General features: G+C 34.9%; 1 protein-coding gene across 3 annotated transcripts in view; it reads left to right on the top strand.

Moving 5' to 3' along the window:
* The window catches only part of rept (RuvB-like helicase 2 rept), a 190,777-nt gene extending 170,213 nt beyond the window's left edge, over positions 1 to 20,564 (top strand). For all 3 annotated transcript variants that reach the window (XM_090394501.1, XM_090394503.1, XM_090394502.1), the window contains 3 exons: positions 2,776 to 2,905; positions 18,701 to 18,815; positions 20,427 to 20,564. In XM_090394501.1, coding sequence (XP_090250627.1) covers positions 2,776 to 2,905; positions 18,701 to 18,815; positions 20,427 to 20,455 — 274 coding nt within the window. In that variant the 3' untranslated portion in view covers positions 20,456 to 20,564. The remainder of the gene's footprint in view (positions 1 to 2,775; positions 2,906 to 18,700; positions 18,816 to 20,426) is intronic.
* Positions 20,565 to 21,058: the final 494 nt, after the last annotated feature.

Here is a 21,058-nt window from a genome sequence, read left to right as displayed (position 1 = left end):
GTGGAAACTGAATTAATATATGGAACGACAGTTGTGGACACATATTGGGACTCTGTTCCACATTGTTGGGGGTTGTCTTTAAAAAGCAATTTGTGTAAAATGTAGAAGATTATCCATTCAGAGATAGAGTGTTAGCTATTTGTGACAGTTCTCTCTGTACATCTCCTTCTTTCGAAATAGACCTTAAGGCTCTATTACGGAGCATATGAATGGCTGTGTTTTTGTGATCTATGATGGTTAGACGAATAATGTAGATATCTACCTGTATCTGTGAGTTTCTTGTAAATGAACAGTTGGACATTGTTATCTTCTCTCCTCACTAGTATGTCAAGGAAGGGTAGTCCTTTGTTCTTTTCCAGTTCCATAGTGAATTTGATCTTATTATGTAGTGAGTTGATTTTATTAAGAAACACAAGAAGGTTTTCCATGGTATCCTTCCAGATGATGAACACGTCATCGACATATCTCCACTAAATCGACGGATTAGGTGAAATGGTGGAAAAAATAAAAAAAGAAAAGGATATTTTTTCCATTTCACCATTTCACCTAAATCTTCGATTTGGTGGAGATATGTCGATGACGTGTTCATCTTCTGATAGTGAGGAGAGAAGATAACAATGTCCAACTGTCCATTTACAAGCAACCCACAGATACAGGTAGATATCTACATTATTCATCTAACCATCATAGATCACAAAAACACAGCATCATTCATATGCTCCGTAATAGAGCCTTAAGGTCTATTTCGAAAGAAGGAGATGTACAGAGAGAACTGTCACAAATAGCTAACACTCTACCTCTGAATGGATACCTTTCTAACATTTTAAACAAATTGCTTTTTAAAGACAACCCCCAACAATGTGGAACGGAGTCCCAATATGTGTCCACAGTTGTCATTCCATATATTAATTCAGTTTCCACAAAATTGGCGAGAATATTAAAAGCTCATAACATCAGAGTGGTTTTTATACCAACTACCACGATCAGTCCAAATCTTAAGATCTCCTAAAGATGAGGTACCTTTCTTCAAATTTCCTGGAGTATATGAAATTCCATGCACGTGTGGCCTTTCTTACATTGGACAGACCTCCAGAAGTTTTGAAATAAGACAGAAGGAACACGTGGGGGATGTCAATCACAATAGAATAATCACATCTGGTTTTAACTCATCATTTCTCAACATCAAATCACGTTATAGATTGGAAAAACAGTTCTATGCCTTACATCGAGAATGACTGCAGATACAGAACTTTCAAAGAAGTAGCAGTGGTGCTATTCTTAAAGACAACATATGGAAATATCTCATCAATTCTCTCAGCTCAACAGAACTACAATATGCGAAAAACTAGACAACATGTGGTCATGGACCGGATTCTGACTGAAGCATTCGAACGCATGCATGCTATCAAACACAAATCATCAAATGTAACAGCCTAACAGTTACTAAAGTGTATGTTTTCATGTAACTTGATGCATTTGTTTTCACACCAGTACAGCCTTGAAAATGCTAGACAGTGGCTAGTGAAACTTGTTGGCTCTTTGTATTTGTAATCATTAAATCTTATGGTCTTTTAACAATAAAAGTTCTCAGTTTTAACCTGTTTTTTTATTTACAGTTTATGAATTTTAATACTTTTTTTCCCTTTTACATCTGTTTTATCCACATCTTTTACACCTGTTTTTCTACACTGATTTTTATCTGTTTATGCCATTTTATTTATTTATTGCCTTGTATACTTCTAGAAATCATTAATTTTTACTTTTAGATTTTAGACCTATATAAGCTGCTTATTTATTACATGCTGTAGTCATCCATAGATGTCCTTGCAGTATTAAAACCAGAAAACAAGCTCACAAACAAATAAACTCAAAATCTGTGTTCAAAGGCCTGTTTCTTTTCCTAAATTCCTGTGGCATTCATATAGCAATAATTTTTTTACAAGAGAGGGGTACCAGCGCTTTGCTCATTCCCCCCCAACCTGGAGGGCCAGAGTTTTATTCTGGGAGTGCACCTTCTGGCAGGTAACCGCATACAATAAAATTAATGTTGTGCTTATTCTTCCTGTTCTTATTATTTGTTGATTTTTTCTTATTCAAGTGTTCTCGCACAAAATAAATTTTTCAAACACTCTACGGCACCACAAATCACTTTATGGAACTCATTGAATTATTGGGACCATATCATTAAAAAAAGAAAAATGGAGAGATTTAGGACAAACACTTTTTTTTTTTTTTTTTTTTTTTTTTTTTTTTGCACATGTAGGATGTTGCATAATTTGCCAAGCCCTACTTATATGGATTTTAAATATTTTAGCAAAACATTATATTCAGAAAAATATATACAGCTACTCATAGAGAAGAATATGCTAATTCTCTGACTGTATAAAGAGCTGGGGAAAAAAAAAAACAATGGAGTATAAATATTAAGTTGTGAAATCTCATGTTTTACACGTGCTCTTTTTATTTTCCATTGCAAAGTTAGCTATCATGGAGTTTTTCAGAAATGTAACCCGTGTATACAGCAAGTTCCTGCTCTGTTGCGTTGCCGTTTTCTTGCCTATGCATAAATTTTCAAATCATAAAACATTCATATTAAAAATATCTTTCTACATATCAGTTGTATCTGGTTTTATGTTGCAATGCATTTATTTACCAAAAAAGAAAGGTAATAATCCTTTTAATGTGTAACATTTTAATATAAAAATTGGATAAATAGGAAGAACTTATTACTCATCACATAATTTACCTTCATTAATTTGAAACTGATTCATTTAGATGTGAAGAAGAAGATGTAGAAATGAGTGATGATGCTCTTACTGTGTTGACAAGGATTGGCATGGAAACCACTTTGCGGTATGCCATTCAATTAATCACTGCTGCCAACTTAGTGTGTCGAAAACGTAAGGTACAGTATTTGTAATAAATTTTGTTAATACTGCAGTAAACAATCAAGTCTTTTTTTTTTAATCCAGATAAATGTTCAAAAATCATTGATATATCATTTAGGCACAATTTTTAATGAAAATGGCAAATTAAAATAAGGAAATAAAACAACAGAATTAGAAAGTTGGTATAGTAGGAAGTCAGCTGAATAAATTTATATGGAATATGGAAAAATTAATCAGAATACTAAAGGAGCTGTATACAAGATATTGTTCAAACCAGTTTTAACTTACAGATCTGAGAATGAAGTTAGATATCAAGCAGTTAAGACTAGAAACCACAGATATGATAGTTCTAAGAAAATTAAGAGAGTGAATAGATTGCTTCAGCGGCAAAACTATAGTAAAAAAGATGATGTTAGAAAGGAATTTGACATTGTAGAAATTTTTTTCACTCGGGGCAAAGTAAATTATATTTGAAAAAAAATTATCATCATCAATTTCCTGATGATAATTTTCATCCATGTTAGTCTATTATTTGTCAGCACTCCAGTATCATCATATCTAATATTTTGGTCTTCCTCTGAGGGTCTTTTCCTGCCATCTTGGCATTAAACCCCTGTTTTGCTAACGATTTGTTTCCCGTTCTGTTTAAGTAGCCCTAGATTAGCTATACCCACACATTCTTGAATGCTAAGAATGTCAACTTACATCCTAATGTCTAATAAAATTCTGTCATTGATGTTCATTCTCCTAATTCTGCTCAGTATTCTCATATCTGCAGTCTCTAGTCATTGATCAAGTGTATTATATTTATCTAGCTCTCAGAACCAAAATTAGGGTAGAACACTGTCTTGTATACTGCAAGACAGTTTAGGATTTTGGCAGATTTTTCTCTTATTCCATAAAAATTTGTTTAGCTGGCTCCTCACCAGCTTTGATTATTCTGTTGTCTATTTTCATATTTAATTTACCATCTTCACTAAAAACTGTGCCTAAATTGATAAAATATTTTACTAGTTGTTTTTCCATTGAGATTACAGATGAAGGTTTCTATGTTCTCTACTGTTTCTGGGCTACTACATATTTTCATAGTTTTGGTCTTTTTATTGCCATGCCAAATTTTTTACAACTGTTATTTAGTTTAGTTAGCAAATCTTGTTGGATTTGCTAACTAAATTTAGAAGTACAACATTATCTGCAAAGAGCTAAGTTTGATATTTCTGATTCCTATCTTTAAAACTCATGGGTTTACTAAGGGATGGTCATGTTTTAGCAATTTGCTCACATTCTATAATAATGTTACCATTGAGTTGGACAAGAGGAAAGAATACACCTTGATACTTTTGGATTTTGCTAAGGCTTTTAACAGAATACAGCATGGAAGATTGCTGAATAAATTGGAGAATAGGGATTGAATTATAAAATATTAGCATGGATAAGAAGAAGATGGCAGACTGATAGATAAATATCAAAAAGTGGTATATGGGGGATATAAGTCTGCAAGATTTAAGGTAACCAGTGGTGTACCACAAGAATCAGTACTTGGTCATTGATATTCACGCTTTATATGAATGAATTGGGCAACATACATCCACTTACTGATAATGCATAGATATGCAGGATAATCTGATATGCAGTATGCACAATAAGTTGAAAAGGCTGGAATTGTGGAGCATGAGAAGTGGATGTTAATTCAGTGTTGGTAAATATAAATTGTTGTATTATATTGGTAGGATTATACTAGCAAAAATTGATCAGGCAAGGGATTTTGGAGTTTTAGTAGATAGGAAGTTGAAGTTCAAGGGCCATATAGCTAAGATTGCAAATATGACTCAGAAGATAATTGCAATGCTGAAATGAACTTTGACATGCAAAAATAAGGATGCTATTTTGCTTCTTAACAAGATCTCACTTGGACTATTGTGCACAGGTTTGGTTCCTGGTTTCCATGTGATTCTGATACAGTGGTGAGAATGTAAAGGAAAGTTGAAAATGATATCAGGATTGAATATTGATTATAAAGAGAGATTGAGAATTTGTAGACTCTAGACACTAGCAAACAGGAGAAAGTGGTGATATGATTGGGACTTACAAACTTCTGAAATTGTCATACAGGATTTCAGTTGATGGAATTTTTCATGTCGTGGAAGGTGGGTAAAGAATGAGAGGGCATCCTTGGAAGCTGAGAATGAATACTGTCAAGAAGGAAGTGAGATCTAGATTTTTATCCCATAGAGTGGCGTGATTGGAATGGAATACCATTTGATGTTGTGTGTGCAAGTAGTGTGAATGAATTCAAGAACATGTATGACAGCTGGCATATGTAGTATGTTTCCTACCTCAATGAATCCCTGACTCCATGGAGGTCTTTCTTAATAATAATAATTATAATGTATACAGGGATGGTCACAACGTGGCTTGCGAGCTGCATGTGGCTTGCATCCATCCGTCATGCAGCTAGCAGTCTACCAGGAAAAAATAAAAAGAGAAGAGGAGACAACAAAAAAGAGGAACAAAATAAAAATAAAAAAAAATGAGAGGAGAGAGAGAGAAACAGGGTTAATGAAAATTACTGTAATAAAAAGTTTAATTCGAAACACATAAATGAAATTTACTTTGAACAATTAGAATAATTTTAAAGTTGAAACACAATAATTTTAGTTACTTATTTACTAGTAGAGCCTTCCTTGTATCCATTTTCTTAGTAAGCTCCTTAAAATTAGGTATGTAATTAGTCAAAGCAGTTCTTACAAGCTCGTTACAGCCATGTACAAACTCACTTCTGTACCATTGCATCGATCAAGTGTTGCAGCTCTTTTAAGTCTTAGTGGAATTATTTTGGCTCCAAAAGAATGCATAGTTGGCCACCCCTGGTATATTATAATATATAATATAATAATGATGATAAAAGATGATAATCCATCCTTTATCATTATTGCAATCTGGAGGGTCATAGATAGACTGCTGCAGATAGGTCAGATTTTTGCCACAGAAATCTATCTGTCTGCTTGCATCTTGCTGTGATTTGGCCTCCATCCCTAGAACTAAGAATAGTATATACGATAATAACCACTGCAACAGAGGCAAAGATCTTGGGACTCATATTTAATAAAACACTGACATTTTTTATCCTATTGGATAAAAGAGATAAGTATAATAGAGTCAGGAACATTCTTCTTCCTACGATGTGCAGATAGATGTTTTGTTGCATTTATATTAAGCACTTATCTGATCAAAACTTGGTCTCACATCTATTCTTCTGCAAGGAACATTATGTTTTGATGGTTGGATTCTATCCATTATCAGGCAATGAGAAAGTAACTAGAGCATTTTTGAACACCACTATTTCTGCAGCAGATTAGCTATCCTTGTTACTTCGAGGTTACAAAAATAAAATTACTGTTGGACCATCCCACACAGTTAATTTTATTTTATCTACAGTTGGAAAATATGTATAATAATACTTGCCAGGCTGCCATATGTCCTTTTGGTTTGTTAATCAAACCATTACTACAAACTCTGAACATCAATAGACAATACTGCATGGATGTCATTAAATGTGACACCTATGCTAAGGTACTCTCCACTATGCAGCTTTTCCTTGTGTGGATTAGTTAAATATTCCATCTTCCTCCCTCTGTCTGCCAGCAATTTTCTCGAACACACACACAGAGCATCATACTCTGATTTTACACCTATCTATTCAGATGATTTGAAATCAGAATCTAGTGAGGTCTTTCTAACCACTATATTGTTCTAATCAAATCCTTCCAGAATGTAACAACTTATACTGCTAAACTGTATGCAATACATTTTGATTTAAATTGAAACAGTACCAAAGGTGTGTTATTTATACTAAGTCTTTTGCAAACACTAAGAAATCTGGAATACCCACATTTAGTGCTCTCTCAGATCCAACATTTGTTCTATCAAATAAGGAGGTTCCAATTGAACATTTGCTTGTGTTGGATCCTAAGTCACATTAGAATTAAGGGAAGTGAACCTGCAGATATTACAGCTGGTCAGCTCGCCTGTCCCTTACATTGGTTACGGATTATAAGAAATCAATATCCCCGTGGCAAACATCATGAAATCAAGAGACCACTCACAAACATTACCATATTAAGCCTGAAGGTAACATCAAGAGGAAGTTATTCTTGCTTGTCTCTACGTATGATTCAGTCAGCCGTACATACCCTTACTTATTGAGACATGATGAGAATACCTATCTGGGAATGCTGTGAATCTATTTGAATCACACATCATGTTTTGTCAGCCATTTCTTGGCCAATTTTAGCAGTCTATATGAACCATATATAAGGTCTAACACAGAAAAAATGAGACTGTGCCTATATCTCTTTTTATTTAACAAATTGAGAAAATCAACTACGACCTCCTTCAAAATAGTTCCCTTCTGAGTTAACACACAGTTGCATACGATTCCCAGCGTTCAAAGCAATTCTGCAAATCATTTTCTGAAAGGCTGTTGAGGATCTCCATCATTTTTTCTTTAAGAAGAGGTAAAAGTTGCAGGGAGCCAGGTCTGGCGAATAGGGTGGGTGCTCAATCATAGTGATGTTGTGATTAGCTAAAAACTGCTTCACAGACAAAGCATTGTGTTGTGGGCTGGCATGTTGTCTTATTGCAAAATCCAACTGTTTCTCCACAATTCTGGTCGTTTCCTTCTCACGTGTGCGTGCAATTTCATCAAGACTTCAAGGTAATACTGCTGATTTACTGTCTGGCCACTGGGAACCCACTCTGCCATTACAATAACCTAGATATCAAAGAAAACAATCAACATGGCCTTAAACTTCTAACAACTCATGCTTGCTTTTTTTTGGTCTTGAAGATGTTGTTGATTTCCACTGCATAGATTGTCGCTTGGTTTCCAGATCATACGTAAATATCCAAGTCTCATCACAAGTAATTACCAAATTCAACAAATCTTGTTCATCCTTAATGCATTGCAAAAGGTCCAAACACAATTCCTTGCAACATTCTTTCTGTTCATCTGACACCATTTTTGCACAAACCTTTTTCATGTTCAATTCTTCCGTTAAAATGCATCGAACACTTTCCCTGTCCAAATGAACTTTCTCACTACAGTGCAAACCCAACCTTTTGACTTTTTCTAATCACATCTCGTGCTTTTTTAATGTTGTCATTGGTAGCTGCTATGTGTGGGCAGCCTGGGCGATCATATTTCACACTTTCTCTGCCTTCCGAAAATCGTTTGTGCCATTCAAAAACGCTTGCACAAGACATGCACTCTTCACCTTAATCCTCAGTCAGTAATTGAAAAGTTTCCATTGCAGATTTCTTCAGTTTCACAAGAAACTTGATGTTAACTCGCTGTTCACTCTTGCGCTCCAACATTTTCTGACCGATGGTAAGAAAACATCTATATGAACACGTGTCAACTCGTACTGAGTAAAGTGATGGAGTTGAGCCTTGTCTAATGGGTTAGAACATGCTCTATAACCATCGCTCTATAACTCACCCTTCCCCCTCTCCATTCCCAAATTATAGGGTTAGTCTCATTTTTTGTGTCGGACCTTGTACACTTAAGCAAATTTAGCAGATTAATATAATTTTGTTTAAAATTATCACTGTATATATACAGATATACACTTGAATTTTTATATAAAAATAGACTTTTATATTTCATATATTTATTTATACACATTTTTTATCTTAAAAATTGATTGGACACATTATAGCTATAGGTTCTTGCAAATCGGCCTAGGCTTTCATGACAGAAGGTCATTTGTGTGAATTCTTGCTGAAAATGTAGTCTTCAACCTAATCCAGAATTAAGACATCATTTCAGTTGTGGTGGCAGATGCAGAGTTCCTGAATCTTATCTTTTTTTTTTTTTTTTTTTCTTCAAAAAAGTTACCATTTCTTCTCAATATGTGCCAACTATGAGATAAATTCAAGAGGACAGTGAACATTCATCACACTCCATCCTGTTTTCTTCTCTTGGGAAATAGACTGATGTTATTTGCTCCATTTGTACTGGGTGCTTATCAGTTCAAGATGTATTATCATCATCATCATCAAATTCCTGCCATGTAACCTCAAGGGGTGTACAGGATATGATAGTACTACATAAAAAATTTACATCATTACTAACTTCCTATCTACAATTTTCCTCCAAATCAGTCTGATCCTTGTCAAGACTCCAACATTATCAGATCTTATATTTCTATTGTCTAAGGCACTTTGTACCGTATCAATCCACCTATATCTTGGTCTTCCTGTATGTCGTTTTCCTGCCAACCTGGCAGAGAACACTTGTTTTGCTAATCTTTCCTCGCTCATTCTGTTTAAGTGACCATACCACCTCAGACCATACCAGCTCTGCTAATGTATTCCTGGATGCTGACAACATCAAGTTCTTCCCTAATATCCTCGTTTTTAATATGATATTGCCATTGATGCCATCTCTTCACGCCTCTAATCTTTCTCAGGACTCTCATAGCTGCGGTCTCTAGTCTTTGGTCAAGTGTTTTACTTCTGACCCAGCTCTCAGATCCATAAGTTAAAACTGGTTTGAACACTGTCTTGTATACACCTGATTTAGTGTTCTGACTAATTTCTCTCTTATTCCATATGAATTTACCATTTTCACTAAAAATCGTACCTAAGTAGCTGAAATGTTTTACTTGTTCCACAGGTTCTTCATTCACAACACAGTTGACATTTTCAATGATTCTGCCTATTTTCATTGTCTTTGTCTTTTTATTGCTGACCTTCATACCATATCTATTAAAACAGTTATTCAATTTAGTCAGTGAATCTTGCAGACTTGTAGCGGATTTATTTAAACATCGTCCACATTAAGCAAAGAGCAGACATTAACATCTCCAATTTTGATATCGTGCTTACTACCACTTTCCTTCATAATGTGATCCATATAGATAATGAATAACAGAGGGGATAATGTACATCCTTGTTTCACACCAGATTTAATATTAAACCATCTTCCTATACTTCCTTCAATTCTAACTGACTGACTTACAACTCAAATAAAGATCAAGTATTGCTTGATATAATGCCCCATTGACACCATATAACTGTAGCATATTGAATAGCTTCTTTCTTGGCACCTTATCATATGCCTTTTCGAGATCGACAAAACTTAAATATAGATCTTTGTTATATTCCCATGCTTTCTCAACTATTTGCCATAAAGTGAAGATCTGTTCCTGACAGCTTCTATTTGACCTGAATCCAGCTTGTTCTTCACCAAGCTTTTCTTCCACAATTCTTCTCAAGTATACTTGCACATATCTTACCAGGAACACTCAGTAGGGAAATACCGCTGTAATTCTCACATTCAGTTTTATTTCCCTTTTTATATATGGATACTATGAGAGCTGTACTCCAATCATCGGGAATTCGTCCCTCTGTCCAGGCCTTCTGAACTATGCAGTGGAGCCACTGTAAGACTTTTATACCACCATACTTCAGCATTTCTGATCAAATATCATCTGCTCCTGCTGCCTTTCCACATTTCAAGCCTTTGATGGCTTTTTCTACTTCAAGTATGGATATGTATTCCTGACTGCATGCCTGGTCAGTGTTTTTAACCACTGTACTTCATCACTGCTTGTTTCATTTAGCAGTTTTTCAAAGTTTTTAATTACTCCATACTTCAAGGATATCTTTTTCTCCCGTTTTCATGTCACCTTTATCATCTCTAACTCCTTTTACAGCACTCTTTCCTCCATTCCTAAGCTTCTTTATCTATGTTCTTGCCAAAGTCCTCCCATGACTTTTGTTTAGCTAGTTTTACACAGAGTTTAGCTTTCTTACATTTGTCTCTGTATTCTCTAAGAACACAAGCTGACTTATTTGCCAGGAACTTTTGATATGCTTTCTTCTTTTCCTTCACTGCCTCTTTAACTTCCTGTGTCCACCATGGAGTTCTAATTTTTCTATCTTTGCAGACAACTTCACCACATGCCTCCCTAGCTGAATCAATCAGGGTTTTCTTCAAGGCTTGCCACTGAATCTCGAAGGTTTGGTTCCTGTTCTCAAACTCTTTCGTTTTTTCTTCAATAATCTTTGTGTATTTTAGTCTACATTTAACATCTGAGTGCTGCTGAACTTTTATTCGCCTTAAAACTTTCTTACATGTTATTCTTTTCAATATGAAATTCAATTTTATCCTGCTCAAGACTAAATAGTGATTACTTCCCAATTTCAAAAATCCTCTGTACATTCTGGTGTCCTGCACCATGGAGAAATCATCACTATCAACAATAACATAGTCATTTAGACATTTCTTATTCCCTACTTCTTCTCTCCATGTGAATTTGTGTGCACATTTTTATGTTGGAACCTGGTGTTAGTAATAACCAGTCCATGTCCTGAGCAGCAATCCAACAGATATTTGCCATTATTATTATCTTTGCTCTTTTCTCCAAATTTTCCCAAAAGATTTTTATATGTCTGACAATCATTTCCTACTCTGCTATTTAGATCCCAAACAAGGACCAATTTTTCATTGTGTCAGTTGCTTTTCCTAAAGCCTCAAAAAATTCCTCCACTTCTACCTTAGGAGAACCTTCTGTGGGGCCATAGGCACAAATAAGTCGTTGTCCAGTTCCCCATTCTGATATTTGCCCACATGACTCTACTTGAAAATGCCTGCCATTCAAGAAGATTAGCCTCATATTTAGTGTTAAATACTATGGCTACTCCTTCTTTTCCCTTGATTGTCATTGCCTGAATATAACATTTTGTATTTATTGCTCAGAAGGAGCTCACCAGTTTTTGTCTTTTTTGTTTCAGTCACCCCTATTATGTCGATCTAGTACTTATCTAATTCCTCAGCCAGCTCCATTTCTTTGCCATTCAGGCTTCTTATGTTGATAGTACCGTACTGATCATTAACTCTGGTGATGTTGAGTTGGGGTTTGTTTTCAGATTTGTTCCGGTAGCTCACTTTTCGCTGTTCGCCCTGGTTCCCTGGCAAAAACAACGGGAGCCTTGTTTAACCAGGCAACTCCCCAGCCGCCATGAAATTTTGTCATGTTGTACCATCATTTTGTATTTTGGTTTAAGCAATAAGAATACAATTTGGTTGGCTAAATTCCAAATTGCCAGCCCATCCTTGGTCGTTCAGTATCCAGGTAGATACCCAACAGGGTGCACCATGAGAAGGTGAGGATTGAACATTTGGTCAGAAGCCCTGATCGGTTCTTCGCATTCCGTTAAAGGCTATGTGGAGGTCTCCTCTCATTTATACTGCTTTGACCCTTAAGCACCCCCTCAAAATGTATTATGAGCCTTAAAGTGAATCTGTCAACCATCCTTTGCTCAAACTGCCCAATCTCTACAAAGATCATTCTATAGGATCTTTACAATGTCTTCATTAACTGTTGTTTTCCCCAGCTTTTAACCACCAGAAAACAACTGGTTATTTCCATTCCAATCATGGCTCAACATAGGTCACCTGCTTCTTCTTTATTCTGCTATTATTTCTTATTATTTATTTTATTTATAATTATTTATTATAGTACTTTTTGATTATATTATATTATATAATTTATAATATAATATATATTATAATTATATTATAATATATAGGGGTGCTTAAGGGTCAAAGCTGTATAACTGAGAGGAGACCTCCACATAGCCTTTAAAGGAATGCGGAGAACCGACCAGGGCTTCTGACCTAATGTCCAATCCTCACCTTCTCGTGGTGCACCCTGTTGGGTATCTACTTGGATACTGAACGGACGAGGATGGGCTGGCAATTTGGGATTTAGCCAACCAAATTGTATTCTTATTGGTTAAACCAAAATATAGAACGATGGTACAACATGACAAAATTTCATTCCAGCTGGGGCATCGACCGGTTAAACAAGGCCCCCATTGTTTTTGCCAGGGAACCAGGGCAAACAACGAAAAGTCAGCTACTGGAACAAATCTGAAAATAAACCCCAACTCAACATCACCAGAGTTAAAGATCGGTACTATCAACGTAAGAAGCCTGAATGGCAAAGAAATGGAGCTAGCTGAGGAATTAGATAAGTACCAGATCGACATAATAGGGGTGACTGAAACAAAAAAAGACCAAAACTGGTGAGATCTTTCTGAGCAATAAATACAAAATGTTATATTCAGGCAATGACAATCAAGGAAAAGAAGGAGTAGCCATAGTATTCAACACAAAATACGAGGCTAATCTTCTTGAATGGCAGTCAGTCTCAAGTAGAGTCATGTGGGCAAATATGAGAATGGAGAACTGGACAATGAGACTTATTTGTGCCTATGGTCCCACAGAAGGTTCTACTAAGGTACAAGTGGAGGAATTTTTTGAGGCTTTAGAAAAAGCAACTGACACAATGAAAAATGAAAAGTTGGTCCTTGTTGGGGATCTAAATAGCAGAGTAGGAAATGATTGTGAGACATACAAAAATATTTGGGGAAAATTTGGAGAAAAGAGCAAAGCTAATAATAATGGCAAATATCTGTTGGATTTCTGCTCAGGACATGGACTGGTTATTACTAACACCATGTTCCAACATAAAAATGTGCACAAATTCACATGGAGAGAAGAGGCTAGGAATAAGAAAAGTCTCATTGACTATGTTATTGTTGATAGTGATGATTTCTCCATGGTGCAGGACACCAGAATGTACAGAGGATTTTTGAAATTGGAAGTGATCACTATTTAGTTTTGAGCAGGATAAAATTGAATTTCATATTGAAAAGAATAACATGTGAGAAAGTTTTAAAGCGAATAAAAGTTGAGCAGCTCTCAGATGTGAGCTGTAGACTAAAATACACAAAGATTATTGAAGAAAAAATGAAAGAGTTTGAGAACATGAATCAAACCTTGGAGATTCAGTGGCAAACTCTGAAGAAAACATTGATTGATTCTGCCAGAGAGGCATGTGGTGAGGTTGTCTCTGTAAGATTAAAAAAAATCAGAACTCCCTGTTGGACACAGGAAGTTAAAGAGGCAGTGAAGGAAACGAAGAAAGCCTACCAAAAGTTCCTGTCAAATAAGTCAGCTTGTGCTCTTAGAGAATATAGAGACAAATGCAAGAATGCTAAGCATTGTGTAAAACTAGCTAAACAAAAGTCATGGGAGGACTTTGGCAAGAATATAGAAAATAAATATCAAGAAAGTGGCAAAATATTCTGGAGGTTGTTGAAGAAGCTTAAGAATGGAGGAAAGAGTGCTATAAAAGGAATTAGAGATGATAAAGGTGACATGAAAATCGGAGGAACAGATATCCTTGAAGTATGGAGTAATTACTTTGAAAAACTGCTAAATGAAACAAGCAGCGATGACAGCACAATGGTAAAAAACACTGACCAGGCATGCAGTCAGGAATACATATCCATACTTGAAGTAGAAAAAGCCATCAAAGGCTTGAAATGTGGAAAGGCAGCAGGAGTAGACGATATTTGACCAGAAATGCTGAAGTATGATGGTATAAAGAGTCTTACAGTGGCTGCCCTACATAGTTCAGAAAGCCTGGACAGAGGGACGAATTCCGGATGATTGGAGTAGAGCTCTCATAGTACCCTTATATAAAAAGGGAAATAAAACTGCATGTGAGAATTACAGAGGTATTTCCCTACTGAGTGTTCCTGGCAAGATCTATGCAAGTATACTTGAGAAACGGTTGAGAAGAATTGTGGAAGAAAAGCTTGGTGAAGAACAAGCTGGACTCAGGCCAAATAGAGGCTGTCAAGATCTGATCTTCACTTTACGACAAATAGTCGAGAAAGCATGGGAATATAACAAAGATCTGTATTTAAGTTTTGTCGATTTGGAAAAGGCATATGACAAGGTGCCAAGAGAGAAGTCAATATGCTACAGTTATATGGTGTCAATGGGGCATTATATCAAGCAATACTTAGTCTTTATTTGAGTTGTAAGTCAGCAGTTAGAATTGAAGGAAGTACAGGAAGATGGTTTAATGTTAAATCTGGTGTGAGACAAGGATGTACATTATCTCCTCTGTTATTCATTATCTATATGGATCACATTATGAAGGAAAGTGGTATTAAACATGGTATCAAAATTGGAGATGTTAATGTCAGCTCTTTGCTTTATGCAGATGATGTTATACTTCTAAATAAATCCGCTACAAGTCTGCAAGATTCTCTGACTAAATTGAATATCTGTTGTAATAGATATGGTATGAAGGTCAGCAATAAAAAGACAAAGACAATGAAAATAGGCAGAATCATTGAAAATGTCAACTGTGTTGTGAATGGAGAACCTGTGGAACAAGTAAAACATTTCAGCTATTTAGGCACGATTTTTACTGAAGATGGTAAATTAAATATAGAAATAGACAACAGAATCAGGAAAGCTGGTATGGTCGGAAGTCAATTGAATAAATTCGTATGGAATAAGAGAGAAATTAGTCGGAACACTAAATTAGCTGTATACAAGACAGTGTTCAAACCAGTTTTAACTTATGGATCTGAGAGCTGGGTCAGAAGTAAAACACTTGACCAAAGACTAGAGACCACAGATATGAGAATCATGAGAAAGATTATAGGCATGAACAGATGGCATCAATTGCAGTATCATATTAAAAACGAGGATATTAGGAAAGAACTTGACATTGTCAGCATCCAGGAATTCGTTAGCAGAGCTAATCTCAGGTAGTATGATCGCTTAAACAGAATGGGCGAGGAAAGATTAGCGAAACAAGTGTTCTCTGCCAGGTTGGCAGCAAAACGACCCAGAGGAAGACCAAGATATAGGTGGATTGATACGGTACAAAGTGCTTTAGATGATAGAAATATAAGATCTGATAATGTTGGAGTGTTGACAAGTAACAGACTGATTTGGAGGAAAATTGTAGATAGGAAATTAATAATGCTGTAATTTTTTTCATGTAGTACTATCATATCCTGTACACCCCTTGAGGGTACATGGCAGGAATTTGATGATGATGATGATGATTATAATATATGTTATAATATATTATATATATTTAATAGGGTTCCACATGGTATTTATTAGGTGCCTTTGCAAAATCTAACTGTATTGTGGTGTAGTCACAAATTCGGGCTGTCCTCCAGAGAATATTGTATTCTTGTTTATCCATCCTGATTTTTGACCTTAATCAAATTTTCTGAGACCTGAACTAACAATCTTGAGCTGATTGGTCTGTAATTTGCTAGTTTTCTCCCTCTCTCTTTCTCTTGGAGCCATTTATGTAACTGAACTATCTTGTCCTCTTTCTACTCCCTCAGGACCTTGACATTGTATAGGTCTTAAATGAAACAATAGCCAGAAATTTTCTCCTGCACTTTCTCATAGTACATGGGCTGATATCATGTGACTGCATTCTCATTGATATTTTGTAAAATACCTTGTATTTTCATTTCATTTGCCTTTATCTCATTGATTTCTGTCACCCTAATCACTGCATTATCTCTACCTGGATGTAAAATATTTAAAAGATATTATGACATTAAATGATGAATAACAGTGTAGATAATGTGCATCTTACTGTGGTTTTACATCAAAGCATGATCCTATATCTTTGTCAGTCTAAATGCTTCATTTATTCATATAGGACTAGGGATAAAGTCTGTTGGATGAAAGCGAGCCAAGTTACTCTATTTTGTACAAAATGGTATATGTCAGATCATTCACGAACCTCACGAGTGGGTTTATCAGTAGTCTCTAAGTGTTTACTTAACTTAAATGTAGACTGTTGCTCTGTGCGATGTCTCATTTACACCATATAATTGTAGTGTTTTTGAATAGTTTTTCTTGGCACCTTATCATGCATTTTCCGTATCTATTTCCATAATTTCTGTTTGTTTTTCTTTATGACTGTCTGTCATAAAGAAAAAGTGTGATCCTGACAAACCCTATTTGGTCTGTAACCAGCTTGTTCTTTCCTGGGTTTTTCTTAACCTCTTCTTGAGTATATTTACCTGAAATGTGCAGTAGGGAAATTCCTTAATAATTTTTACATACTTTTATTTCTCATAGATGAGCACTGTAATAATTTTTCTTAATAATCTGGAGTATATGTTATTATTCCATTTTTCTTTAATAACTTTAACCACTGTTCTGAAACTGCTGCTTCATTTAACAGTTTTTTAAACTCAGACATTCAGAATATCTTTATTTTCACTCTGATTTCCTTTACAGTGCTCTTTCCTCCATTTCTATGCTTTTTCAATAGCCTTCAGAACAGTGGCGTAGCTAGGGGGGGGGGTGATGCAGAGGGGGAAGTCCACCCCAGGTGGCACTTTGAACCTTTCTAAAATACAGTGTCGAGAACTAATTTCCAAATATTGTAACACTACTGCGAATTTTCCTCTCAATTGCTGTACGTGTTGCTAGTTGTGAGAGGAGGTTTTCGAAATAAAATTGATTAAGAATTACCTACATTACTATGAAATAGATTTTGCCAATGTCAGTGACGATTCTGCGAACAGAAAAGCAAGAAAAATAACATTTTAGAATGTTGAAATTAAAGTTTTACTTCAAAAATAAGCATAGTGATTTAATTTATTTCCCTATATGTCATTTTGATTTTTTGTAGTATTTTTGGTGTGTATTGAGAGGGGTGGCAAACTCAGAGACCACCCTGGGGGGGGGGGGGGGGGGGGGGGCAACAGCTCTAGGTATGCTTCAGAACGTTCTGCTACTTTCATGGTATATTCTTACCAGTCTCCTTTCCATGACTTTTATTTAGCTACATGCACAGATACATTTCTTTGTATTCAGTCAGGTTACCCACTGACTTACTTTCCAGGAACTTCCTTTGATTTCTTCTCTTCCAGGATAGCTTTGTTATCTTCATGCGTCTACACTGAAGTTAAGTTCTGATTTTTCTCTCTTCACACAACTTGGCCATGTGCCTTTTGGCTGAATCCATGAGTGTTTTCTTCTGATTTTGCTGCAGGATCTGTAATTTTTTTTTTTTTTTAGCTTTCATTTTTCTTTCCTCCAAATAATATTTGTGGGATTGATTATTTTTAAACTTTTATACATATTTCTTCTTACTGTGATACTCATCTTTATCTTGTTCAAAACTGAATGATGATCACTTTTTATTTGTATGCTATTTTTTATGATTTTTATACTACTGACAGATATCACTGTCAGTAGCAGCAGAGTCAGTAAGACTTTTTTTGCTTGTCTTCTTTTCATATGAATTTGTGCTCGTGTTAATGTTTAATCATAGTATTAGTGATGACTAGTCCATGTTGTGTCCAGAAATCCAACAAATATTTATCATTATTATTAGCTTTGCTATTTTATTTAGATTTTTTTCCAAGCATTTCTATATATCTCTTTTCAGTTTAAGATTAAGGTCTTCCTGAAACAGTTTTTCCTTTTTTGCAGGCCTCTGTAATGATTTAAAAAACTCTACATCACTCGAACTATTTCTTCCTTAATAGAACCTTCTATAAAACCAGAAGCACAAATAAGGATTATTGTTAAGTTTCATTTGAAATTGCATGTCATTCAAGAGGTTATTGTGTTTAGTGTTGAATACTATAGTTAATGTTTCCTTTTCATGGACAATGTTTTAAATTTATTATAAAATGAATAGCAATAAATTATCTCTAATTTTGTGAAAGAATAGTGTATAATCTTGCTGCCAGCTTAAGGGCAGTGAGCCAACTTTATATATATTAATTCTTAAATTATTCTGAATATAGCAAAACATTAGCATTCGTGTGACATAAATGTCTCTGTTGTCATAGAAACTTTTATGATAATTTGAACTGCTGTATGTTCTTTCTGATGACATGACTGAATGGTTTTTGAGCACAGTATTTTCTTTATTTAGGGTTCTGAGGTCAATATCAGTGATGTGAAGAGAGTTTATTCTCTTTTCCTAGATGAATCAAGATCAGCACAGTTTTTGAAAGAATATCAAAAAGAATTTATGTTTAATGAATTAGGTATGTTACTTTTATTTATAGTCAAATATTTGGTTTCATTGACAAACTTTTTTTTAGTCTAACCAAGTGAAAAATAAACTTTCAACATCTTTCTCTAAATTCAGAGTAATTTAATAAAAAAAAAAAGGTGGCAAACCCTTTGGCAACTCCTATAGGTAAAGATGACCTTGCTATTGCTTCTGCCTGGTATCTCCAACTCTGGGCCTGGCTCCCACTGAAGAGACATCAATAAAGGTCGAAACTAGTCTGGGTAGTGGCCAATCCCTTAATGCATAACATTATATACATATCCACAAGGAGATGTGTTTTGCATTATGGGAGATACTGGGATAGGAGGTCTTGGTAGCTTGTTCTACCTTTGCTACGAGTTGCCTGGTGTTGTACTACTTACCCAGGTAAGATAGTACAACACCATATTCAGTCCTGAAGATATTTTCAGGTGCAAACTTTGTTTGCTCTCACTTGGATAAAGGATTAAACTAAATTTATTATAGTCTAACCAAGTGAAAAATAAACTTTCAATATGTAGAGACTGCATATTACATTTAGCTAACAATGATGTTAATGTTGGAAGAAAAGACATTTAGTGTTGAGCATTATTTTCATTCAGATGGGGTTGGTAGAGCAAATGGTCCAAAACTACGATATGTTTGTGAGCAGTTTGGTCAGTATTTTCATAAGCATTCCCTAAGCAATATTGTCATCATTGTCTTAACACGTCTGGTATATCAGAACCTGATATACCAGATTTGCACAATTTACAATTTATTACATTTTCTTTACCCTCCTTAAGAATGGTGAAAAGATCAATTTTGAGATATTGCTTATCAAGGATCTTGTAGCTTGTACAAAATCATTTCATATGGCTGACTCTCATTATAGAAATCCTGTGGTGATGACTAGAGAAAATTTTCTGTAGGAGGTCTGTTTAGCATGGCATTTTATCTGGGAATTAAGTGTAAACTTTTTTGGTGGTTTATTATGCTTGTTATGGAGGTAGCCATGCATATTATTTTGCAGGATCTCACCTGCATTGGCCTTCGATTCGTGAACAAAAATTATGTCAAATGATATTTTCTCAGTTCCTCTACTCTCTGCATTTCTTTTACATTGAGTGCTTAAATTCTGCTGAGGTTGAAGTTATTTCGGTAACTAAGTATTCCTTATTCATCTGATTCCAAGTCAAAACAGTAGGGGCCTTGTGAGACCAGTAAATGTTCCATCTGGTATAATATCTAATTATGTGGTATCATCATAATGTATGGTTTGGAAACTATGTTATTTGATTAGAATCTGTAGGGATACCTGCCATTTGTCTAACTGCAGATCACCTTAAGTGGCAGTGTTTATCCGTATGAAATTGGTTTTATGTGTTCAAGTATTAAAGAAATGAAAGACACCCACAGTTGATTTTGCTTCTATAATTGATTATCTTTCTATAAGCTATCTATGTTTTGAATTGCATATAGTCGAATGGTACTTTGTTCTCATGTACAAAATTGCATGTAGAGAATTGTTTCTAGAACAGACATCAAATTATTTTTTAAAATATCATAATTACTATGTACCACATGAAAAAGGCTACTGTTGATAATTGTTTTAATATTTCAGGTGCTGATCAAGAATCCATGGAGACATGAGTTCTAACTACTACTTATGTTTGTCATCATATTGTAATAAAAATCACAGTTGTTCTACACAAATGCAACCAACATTATCACATTTCGTAATAAATAGTTTCATAACTTATTTTGTACTTAGTAGAATTTTTGAAATTGACCAGCTTATTTTTGTATTAGTTCAAGAAAAAAAATTAGCAGTAGACAAGATTAAGTTAACTAAACAGAATCATTAATTATTACAGAATTTACTTAAGTCCATTTTATGTCTTCATCAGTTTTATTTCAATTTATTTTGATATACAAAGGCAGCTCTTCATGGGTGATTTTTATACCTGCTTTTAGCCTGTTTTTATTTTTTATTTTTTGGACATTTTACTTCTAGCAGTGCATCTGTCAGTTTTGAACCATGCAATTAATCAGTATTAGAATAAGGGAATTGAGATTAAGTTCAAGAGAACAAGATAAGCAAAAAAAGCAACAATAAATATATAAATGAAATAACTCACAAAGGCAGGCTGTTATTTATTCTTTTAAATTATAAACAGAACTAGTTTCTCATCCCTTTGTTTGATCTTAGAAAATTTTGCAGTATTTCCCCCCCCCCCTCTTCTAAACATTATA

This window comes from Typopeltis vanoorti, chromosome 6, assembly GCF_054136105.1.
Source record: "Typopeltis vanoorti isolate ZY-2024b chromosome 6, IOZ_Tvanoo_1.0, whole genome shotgun sequence".
In the NCBI taxonomy this organism is placed as follows: Eukaryota; Metazoa; Arthropoda; class Arachnida; order Uropygi; family Thelyphonidae; genus Typopeltis; species Typopeltis vanoorti.
This window is presented reverse-complemented; position numbering and strand designations above follow the sequence as displayed.